Source organism: Ceratotherium simum, chromosome 19, assembly GCF_057802395.1.
Source record: "Ceratotherium simum simum isolate JZ-2026a chromosome 19, ASM5780239v1, whole genome shotgun sequence".
In the NCBI taxonomy this organism is placed as follows: domain Eukaryota; kingdom Metazoa; phylum Chordata; class Mammalia; order Perissodactyla; family Rhinocerotidae; genus Ceratotherium; species Ceratotherium simum.
Window position 1 is genome coordinate 31,639,652 of NC_141918.1, and position 10,737 is coordinate 31,650,388.

Here is a 10,737-nt window from a genome sequence, read left to right on the forward strand (position 1 = left end):
AGGTGAGCTTGAAAGTAAAGAAGCAGACTTTGAATATTGTAAGTGAGATGATGGGAGCCTTTCCTATGAGGTTTTCAGTATTCTCTGAAAAGTTTAGATTTTAATCAATCAGAGATCTCAGTCAGTATAGTGACTAGAAGAATTAACTGAAATTTCTTTTACTCTTATTATAACTGCTTGAAATAGCCTTAGACCAGACCGTTGTTTTCCATTACTTAAATTTCTGTTACTAAGGCACAGAGCTTGAATGATTATCCAAGGTCACCAAGCAACTCTGAGTGAGTAAGAACTGACTCACAAACTTTTGTGATTTATCTACCTCAAATTCATTTTATTTCTTTAACTCTCAAAAAAAAAAAATTGAATATTTATAATAAGATATCTAAATTTCTACTTAGAATTGGGAGTATTTTGTTTTCTTTTCATTATGGAATATCATCATTTTTTTGATTATTCCCTTGCTGAAGTGTTAACTAGAATGATCAACTCACCCTGGTTTGCCTGAGACTTTCCTGGTTTTAGCACCGAAAATCCTGTGTCCTGGGAACTCCCTCAGTTGTGGGCCAGTTGAGACAATTTGTCACCCTAGTTCAATCCTTCCAACAAAATTAGTTAGTGAAAGAATTTAAATTATTCTTAAGAGTGTAAGAATGTAGTTTAGCAATGCCTTTTAAAAAATGTTTCATGAAAGAGTATATATAACAAAAAATGTCTGCTCAAAGAATAATAATAAAATTAACACCCGAGTACTCACCAACCAGCTTAAGAATAGAACATTGCCAGCGCTGTTGAAGCCCAGCATATCCACCTCTTAAGTTGTATCCTCCCAACAACCCCTCCAGGGGTAACCACAGTTCTGATTTTGAATTTTTCATTCTCTGGCTTTTTTAAAAAAATCACTTTGCCAAATAGATATTCCCCAAAAATATATTGTTTAGGTTTTCATAACTTTGAACTTTATATAAATGTACTTATTGTGTTTGTGTTCTTCAGCAACTTGCTTTTTCCATTCAACATTAAGTTTATGAGATTCCTCCAGTTGGTGCATATCACTGCTTTTTATTGCTATAAATACTTTATTGTATGGAAATACCACAGTTTATTTGTCCTTTCTCCTTTCAATGAACAGTTGGGATGTTTCTTGCTTTTTGTTACTATAAACAACACTGTTGTGAACATGCTTGTACGTGGCGTCTGGTTTACATGTACAGGAGTTTCTCTGAGATGCTGGGCCATGAGAGTCGTTCATCCTTAACTTTACAAGATAGTGTCCAAAGTGATTGGACTCGTTTATGTTCCAACCAACATACCATTGTTCCATTTCCATATCCTTACCATAAGTATCTTTTTTTGTTTTTTACTTTTTATTTTAAAATAATTATAGATGCACAGGAGATTACAGAAAAGTGTACAGGGAAGTCCCATGTATCTTCAACCAGTTTCCGATATTAACACCTTGCATAAATATAGTATAGTGTAAAACCCAGGAAACTGACATTGGCATGACACACAGAGCTTATTCAAATTTCACCAGTTTTATATTTAGTTATTTGTGTGTGTATATATATATTTATGTGAGTGTATATAGTTCTATATAGTTTTATCACACGTGTAGATTTGTGTAACCATCACCACAATCAACATACAGGACTGTTCCACCACTATAAGACTCCTTCATGTATTCCCTTTATAGCTATACATCCCTCTCCATAACCCTTAGCACTTTATAATCTGTTCACTGTCTATAATTTTATTTCAAAAATGTTATATAAATGGAATCATGCAGTATGTAACCTTTTAAAATTGGCTTTTTTCACTCAGCCAATTCCCTTGAGATCCATCCAAGTATCAATACATTCTTTTCCTTTCTGTGTAGTATTCCATGTTAAAGTTGTACCACAGTTTAGCCATTCACCTATTGAAAGAGATTTGGGTTGTTTTCAGTTTTCTTTTTTTGCTTGAGGAAGATTCACCCTGAACTAACATCTGCTGCCAATCTTCCTCTTTTTTTTTGGTGGAGGAGGATTCACCTTGAGCTAACATCTGTGCCAACTTCCTCTATTTTATATGTGAGTCACCACCTCAGCATGGCTGCTGACGAGTGGTGTAGGTCTGTGCCCAGGAACCGAACCCAGGCCGCCGAAGTGGAACATACTGAACTTAACCACTAGGCCACTGGGCCAGCCCTGGGTTGTTTTCAGTTTTGGACCATCACAAATAGAGCTGTTATGAACATTTGTGTACAGGTTTTTGAACATAAGTTTTCATTTCTTTTTTGGTGAGGAAGATTAGCCCTGAGCTAACATCTGTTGCCAATCCTCCTCTTTTTGCTGAGGAAGATTGGCCCTGGGCTAACAGGGCCGTGCCCATCTTCCTCTACTTTATATGTGGGATGCCTGCCACAGCATGGCTTGATAAGCAGTGTGCAGGTCCGTGCCTGGGATCTGAACCCGTGAACCTTGGGCCGCTGAAGTGGAGCATGCGAACTTAATCACTGCGCCACCAGGCTGGCCCACATGAACGTAAGTTTTCATTTTTCAGGGATAAATGTCCAAGAATGCAATTGCTGGGTCATATGATAAGTACATGTTTAGTTTTACAGGAAAATTCCGGACTCTCTTCCAAAGTAGCTGCATTATTTTGTATTCCCATCAACAATGTATGAGCTATCTGGTTTCTCCACATCCTTGCCAGCATTTGGTTTTGTCACTATTTTTCCTTTCAGCCATTCTGATAGGTGTGTAGTGATATTTCATTGTAACTTGCATTTTCTTAATGGCTAATGATGTTACATATCTTTTCATGTGTTTATTTACCATCTGTCGTTTTCAGTGAAATCTCTGTCCATGTTTCTTGCTTATTTTCTAATGAGATTGTTTGTTTACTTTTGAGTTTTGAGACTTCTTCATATCATAAATGTCTTTTAAAATAATTATTTTGTTTACTTTTTTCCTTCTCAATATTTAGAAAACTAAATGTTTAAAGAGAGGACCACCTCAGCAAATTTATTCAAAGTTTGGATCACTGCCTATTGTAGTTGAGAAGGTGAGAGGGGCAGAAATGAAGATACTTGTTCAAAAAAACTCTTGCTTTGTTGTAAGTGCTGTTTAAATGCCGTCAGTCATTTGAAATTGTTCTCAACTATTTCTTTTCCCCTAAAGTCTGCCAGTGCAAGCCATTCCAGGAATGCAAGCAGGCAAAACCTCCTGCAGATGATGCAACATTATGGCCCACATGTCCTTCAGAAACGTGCAGAAGTTACTGAGCCTAGATGTCTCTACAAGCCTACTAGAACAACTTCACGGTGTGAAGCTGTACCTCCTGACTCAGGAAAGTCCGTTTGTATTTGTGACAATTTGTCTGAACTCTTGATGGCAATGCAAGATGAGCTGGACCAAATGAGTATGTAAGTATTTTTATTCTTGATCAGAAGTAGCAAGATATTTAGGTATCTTTTTTTCCCTCAATCTTAAGAAAAATGCCACTTATGAATTCTTAAAGGCCTTGGCCATTTGGACTTATTTTGATCTGCAGATTTGTTGTCACTTGTTTTTCATTGTATTTATTGATACTATTTAAATTTTCAACTGTGTGTAATTACTACTTTTCCAATCTAAGGAGTTTCTGTATTCCGACGATCTAAACTGTTGGACAAATATTACTGTCATTCTAACAAACCATGTCTGGTGACCTTAAACTCTCACAAAAGTTTTTATAAGGAAGATTCTCCTTTTGTTTTTTATAGTCTTTTTAGTTAAATAAATGATTTCATTAGACAAGTAGGACTGCAATTTCTTGTTTTAGACTCTGGCTGGTCTTCATTACAAGTTTTGAAGCTTGTAAAGACGTAAACAAGATTCTGTATGGGATACATATTTTAAGCCCGAAGTTTAAATATATATTCAACAAAATTTCTAGAAAATATGTGATTTGGGTGGCTAGCTAGTTGAACTAAGACCTTTGTAGAAGATATAACTAGTTCTATTGACAGTATTTCTTTGAGTAGGCTATCACCAATTCTAGGGATTTCTCAGGCAAATACTTCTATAGCTGGAATTCTTCCAAAGATCCTACATTAAGGATTCCAAAGTTGTGAGTAAAAAGATTTCTTTAATGCCTCTAGCTAAAGACATCAGAATATTTTACTACGTTTACTTATGAACATCAAGAATTCAAACATTTTTTTAAAAGATTCTTTAAGACCATAAGGCTAAAATATTTCTAAATGTATCTAATCTCAAATCACAAGAGCCTGTCTATATTTACCATACATTTAATTAGATAACCCTACAGAAAGAGATTGTCTTTGAAGATTAATATTTAACTCTAAAATTTATGATTGGACAGAATATGGTTTAATTATGGCAAAGACATATACCATAAACTATACTAGTGCTTAATATTTGCTTTTCTTTTATAGGGAGCACCAAGAACTACTGAATCAAATGAAGGAGACTGAAAGCCATTCAGTCTTTGAAAACATAGAATGTGAACTAGAGCATTTAGTCAAGAAAATGGAAATTAAAGGAGAACAAATTTCCAAACTGAAGAAGCATCAAGACAATGTAAGAAGGCTTTAGTAAAAGATTTTAATAAAAAGACAATATATATCTGGATTCAGTGTTATATCTCTGTATGACCTTCCAAATTTGAGGTCTGTATGTGTGGCTTAGTGAAAACGTGATAAGAGTCACTTGGGCCTATTACAGAATAGAGCCATGTGTCCCACTGGAATAGATGGGCTTCTGTATAACTCTCCAAGGTAATAGTAAGAAAAGGGAGTAAGAAAATTTAGTTATGTATTCAGAATTGGCTTTGGGAAAATTATGAGATGGACTAAATTCGCCTTTGCAGTCCTCCCAGTTACCCTTTTAGCATTCTTTCCTCTTATTCCTTCCTCCTCTAATGTCTTAATGTTGTCCCTTATGTTGACAGGTCTCTAATTCAGTACCATGCATAAACCTGGCTCCTCAAGCAGTACCCCAATCATAAAACCACTATTTCCACTTTACAGAACAAACTGTGCTGTGTTCCATTCCCTTGGGACCTGTACTCAGCTAGCTATAGTATAGGGTGGTGAGAGGAGACTCTATCCTTGCCTGTGAATTCTAAATAACTAAGAATGGCATAACAATTTTAATATTTTAACAGAAGAATCATTCAATATTATAATATTTTATCCCAAGACAATAACTCCATAGGTTGGATTATTAGCGCTCTTACACTGCTGGAGCAGAAGGCAGAGGGAGTCTTTCCAGGAACCCTCAAGTCACATCATATAGCTATCTGCCTATGGAATGATCAGCATTCATATAAGTTGGTGATATATTAACCTCACAATTAAGCCTCCCCTGCTTTTATAGGAAAGTAATAAAGGATGCAGAATTTTATTGCCTTTATTCTTCTATGGCAATAGAAAAAAGGAAATGAAACTTTTGAAGGAAATATTTTCACTTTACTGGCTTTTAAGCCTATAATAAGTACATTTTTTTGTATGATTGTGTTAGGGTAAAGATTATGTAACTTGTATAATTTCTTAGAATCACATAGGAGAAACTTGAAGGGAATAGAGGAATAGTCATTTTTTTTAAATTTAGGCAGTCTGTACATAAATTATATTTTGAAAAATATTATTTATATTCCATAATAGCTGTAGCAGTGTAAATTTTCAAGCATTTTATCATGATAAATTTAATATCTGCAATTAAAATAGCCTTAGACAAATGGAACACCAGGTACTTAGCCAATGTCTGAATCATCTCTACAAATCAGGTCTGTGCATAAGTGAAATAGACTAAGTAATGGACTGGACTTGGAAGAAATGGGTTTCAACTAGTTGGTCGGTTTTGTTTTGTTTAATTCTGTTTACCAAACCATTACCACATACTCCTCAGTGAGATAAGGTTATTCCCTTGACTTTTTTTTTTTTTTTTTACTGCTATTCAGTAGTACTTTATTTATTTATTTATTTAGTTAGTTAGTTAGTTAGTGAGGAAGATCAGCCCTGAGCTAACATCCGATGCCAGTCCTCTTTTTTTGCTGGGGAAGATTGGTCCTGGGCTAACATCTGTGCCCATCTTCCTCTACTTTATATGGGACGCCACCATAGCATGGCTTGTCAAGTGGTGTATCGGTGTATTGGTGCGCGCCCAGGATCCGAACCTGCAAACCCTGGGCCGCCAAAGCAGAACGCGCGCACTTAACCGCTACACCACCGGGCCAGCTCCTATTCAGTAGTACGTTAAATCAGGAATACTTTTGAGTAAAATATATATATGTTCAACTCTGTAAACTCTTTGCTCATTCCTGGTACCAGATCTTTGCTTTGCTGTTAATATCACCTGAAAAGTCCTTCTCTCTCCTCTCTGTTCCCCAGTTTTTACCCATTTCGTATCCTCCATAAACCTTCCTCTCAGCTTCTCCAGCCCACATTGATCTTGTCCTTCTTTGGCCTTCTCAAATATACACTTCTTGTCCTCCTCAGAGTTATCCTGGCTTGAATTATTCTCTAGTTTCATATATATGCTTTTCTTTTACTAATAAGAGCAAAGAGCTCCTTGAGAGCAAGGATTGTTTTATTCATTATATTTCTACCTGACTAGCATAGTGTTAGGCATATAATAAGTATTCAATAAATAAAAACTTAGCAAACTTTTTATTTTCGTGTAATCTTTAAACCAGAAATCTAATCCATCTACTATAGAGTATATTTTAAATATATTTTTTACTAAAATGTTAGATTTTTTTTTTTCTCTCCAGGTCCATAAACTGCAGCAAAAAGTTCAAAACTCAAGGACAAGTGAAGCTTCGGGCATTCAGCAAGAAGATAGCAACCCTAACAGATCAAAGAATGTGAAAAATACCCCCAGAAAATGTTTGCCAGCTAACCCTCTTCAGAAGAACAGCAACTTTCATCCAATACGAGTCCATAATCTTCAAATGAAATTGAGAAGAGATGATATCATGTGGGAACAGTAACACAATCACAAAGCTGTCACTTTAAATGAACTCTGTCAATGAAATCTTGAATTGTCTAAAGTGGTTTTAATTTAATACACCTTTATGAAATTTTGAATTATGTTTCTAGCCTCTATAAAGTGTCAAGTTACAGTATTTTTAAATTAATGCCTAATGATCTCTTAAGAGTCCCAAATGATAAATGATTGCTTTTTTGTTTTTTTATTGACTGAAGTACCTAATCTCACCATGTTTTAGAAACTTTGTTCACTTTGCAGATAGCTTAAGTTAAATCTAAGAAATTATGCAGGATTGATGATATTTAAAATTGAATTAAATTTGAGATACAAGTACTGTTCCACTTTTTCATTTAGTAGGCTTGTCACCTTAAAAACCAATGCAAAATGAACAGAGTATGGAAAGGATTTTTAACTTTCCTGGTGCTTCCTCCCCGTCTTATTTTAGTGCTGTGAAATGTTTTTCTTTTTTGGAAAGGGAAAAAGCTTGGTGAAGAGGCCTTTAGCCCAAGTTGCTATGTGACAGTTACAAATAGGAGCCCACAGTAACTTAATTTTTAGATGACAGTAACTCAACTGCAGAAATCCCATTCTTTTACAAAGCTAGTGTTTTTTTTAATAGCAGCAATATATCTTACCTTATTCCTTCATAACTATAACATTTTATGACTTTTAGTCTTTGCATTATATATAATATTTATCTGTATAAATTGAAAATGTGACTTTCCAGCACCCACAAAACTGGCTTATTGTTTATAGGAAAGTATAGGAAGATGTTGGACATTTCATTGCCTCATCTAGCAAAAATTCAGAGAAATATGATAAATTATTTTTTATATTTTTAAATCAGAGATGTCATAAGAGATTTCTTTGTGTATGTATGCTTTATAATAAATTTATACTTGTCAACCTATCTTTCCAGAAGCCTATGGAAACTAGTACAACTCTTCTGAACTTTTTTGGTTTCTGACTGAAATCCTTTGGGGCAGCTAGAGAATTGGACTCATCAACTGAAGTAGAAATAGAAGACTGACAGAAAAGGCATAATAGAAAGGAGGAACTCAGAAGATAGGGTAGCAGTTTAAGAGATGGTGATTCCAAAGGGGCAAAGTTGGAGGTACCTCTTTATCTACAACTGGGGGAATGTTCAAGCTGTAAGTGTGAAAGAATTTTTAGGTCAGGATCTTAGGGAACTAGGAAAAGCAATTTTTTAAAAGATAGTCTTTATGTCCTTCTAGTAAATTCCCAAAAAGTATGTGTAGGGGTAATTGTGGACCTTCTGGGGGAGAGGAGAACTGCAATTCCTTCTCATTGAGAGAAGAGGTGCTAAGTTAGAAGACCTTTTTATACCTGAAGTGGAGAGATGACTGAAAATGGGCAGATTGATACTTGGAATTGTCCTTGAAAGTAACTAATGGCAGAGATAAAAATTTCTCTCCCTCTGGTTTAAATAGTACGTGTGTCCTTCATCCATTTTCACTCCCTCTCCCTCTGTCAGCTCCTTCAACCCCAGAGATGTTCCACAGAGGGCTTCATCTAAACTCAGTTTTGTCACCTTACCTGTTTTTCTGCATTGCCTTTCCTTCTCAAGAATGTGAGTGCTATTGTTTATACTTAGCAAAAAGCTCACCAGGACCATAATACAGCCCTGTCTTTCTGTGCCTTTGTTTTCTGTGCACTTAGGAAGGTTGCTGAATATATTTAGTTTATCAATAATGAAGTCGTTACGTGTGAAAATGTATTGCTAAAACAAATTACCATAAATTTTTTTTTTTTTTTTTTTGGTGAGGAAGATCAACCCTGAGCTAACATCCATGGTAATCCTCCTCTTTTTGCTGAGGAAGACCGGCTCTGAGCTAACATCTATTGCCAATCCTCCTCCTTTTTTTCCCCAAAGCCCCAGTAGATAGTTGTGTGTCCTAGTTGCACATCCTTCTAGTTGCTGTATGTGGGACACGGCCTCAGCATGGCTGGAGAAGCGGTGCGTCGGTGTGCACCCCGGATCTGAACCTGGGCCGCCAGTAGTGGAGCGCGCGCACTTAACCGCTAAGCCACGGGGCCGGCCCAAAAATTTTAAAGTCATTTTAGGAATGCTTGAATATTTCAATTAAGAATTGAGAATTTTCTTGCAAAACCAGTGTAGTGTGGTATAAAAAACATAAGATTTCAGAATTAGGAGATTTAGGTTCAAATTGTGACTCCGCCATTAAGTAGCTGGGACAATCAAATAACGTTTTGGAGCCTCTGTTTCTCATTTGTAAAGTAGGGATTATATTACTACCTACCTCACAGGGTTGTTGTGAGGAGTAAATGAAATAAAATGTCCGAGCACCCAGCAGAAGGGTTGGTACTGAGTAAAAATTCAATAAATTGTAAATCTGAGTGGCCAAAAAAAAAATTGTCAAAGAACCTAAGTTTGCATAGGTTAAAGCCTGAAAGCAAGAGCTGAAACATATTCTTGATAAAAGTGGGAATATTCTAATTTATTTGGTGTTTTTGTTCTTTCTTTTTTCTTTTTCTATGTGCCTGGGAGAAAATTGGTTTGGCTTGTTCCCTAACTTAAATTTCTAATGGGAGGAGGTAAAAAATACAGTACTACTGTGGTGCAGAAACACATAATCACACACAGCAACTTGGTTTGGAGTCTGTTTTGGTTGTTGGGGTGACATTTCTTAATGAGAGAAAATAAAGATTGGTCTCCTGTTGCTCCATCACAGCTACTGAACTAAAAATGTGTCTGCTCACAGACTGCTGCTTGCCAGAGCCTTTGATTCCTCAGGGGGTGGAGCAAACCATTTCCTTCCTGGAGAGGGGCAATCTATGGTCAGTGTACAACAGTTGCCGTAGCAACCCCGCAGCTGTGCTCTGCCTAGCAGAAACTCGGTGCGATATCATTGATTTTGTTCACTTAAGTGAAAAACTGGTTTGTTTGTTTTTTATTTAATCAGAAATTGAAAATATGAAATTGGAACTTTCTAGCCAAGGCAGGTCACAACTTTGATGCAACTGTGAAACTAGAAAGTTCGAGTGTCTGAAGCAGCAGGTATTGTAAATATTCTAATCCTGGAAATAGAAGTTGGAATCTTGAATTAATTGTACTTGTGTAGGTCATTGGCAACTACCCATTTTTATTAGGTTGTAGCTGAAGATTGCAGGGTCGGAGGGAAATGCTCAGTTTTCAGCAGTATAAGATTAAAGAAGGCGACGCTTAATGTAGTGAACTAGACGGCTGGGACGGTGTACGTGAAAATATTTTTGAGATTTTTGTATAGCCTTCTTACTTTAAAAATACAAGTTTAACTATAAAGTAGTATTCTTAAGTCCATGATAAGATGTCAAAAAATTAAATTAAAATTTGACTTGTAATGTGAGAAATCAAACAAAGGGCACAAGTCAGTTGGTCATGCGCAGTGGAAGAAGTGCTCACTGTGACCAGAAATGCACCAGCTGCCATTGTTGGTGTAGAGTAAATAGTGAAACTCCTAATGGTGTTTCCTGGAACTCTATTCAGCTGTAACTAAAGCTGTACCTACTGAGAACATTTAATTGTATGTGAAGTTTAGATAAGTACAAGCTGACTCCCAGATGTACAACAAGACAAATCTCTCTAAGGCATAATGGCATCTGTAAGATAAAAAACACCTCTTTATGGGTGCCATGACACCTTTTAATTAAAGCAAAATGAGGATAAATAAAAATAATATTGACTGTCACTGACATGAAATAAATTTACTTCTTGGTAATTAAATAGACCTCGCCAATG

The 10,737-nt window shown here is 36.0% G+C and overlaps 1 protein-coding gene across 5 annotated transcripts in view; it reads left to right on the forward strand.

Moving 5' to 3' along the window:
- Positions 1-10,737, forward strand: part of CEP57L1 (centrosomal protein 57 like 1) — a 78,158-nt gene extending 67,421 nt beyond the window's left edge. For all 5 annotated transcript variants that reach the window (XM_087443971.1, XM_087443976.1, XM_087443972.1 and 2 more), the window contains 4 exons: positions 2,968-3,045; positions 3,162-3,406; positions 4,421-4,565; positions 6,760-10,737. In XM_087443971.1, the coding sequence (XP_087300097.1) occupies positions 2,968-3,045; positions 3,162-3,406; positions 4,421-4,565; positions 6,760-6,978 (687 nt within the window). In that variant the 3' untranslated portion in view covers positions 6,979-10,737. The remainder of the gene's footprint in view (positions 1-2,967; positions 3,046-3,161; positions 3,407-4,420; positions 4,566-6,759) is intronic.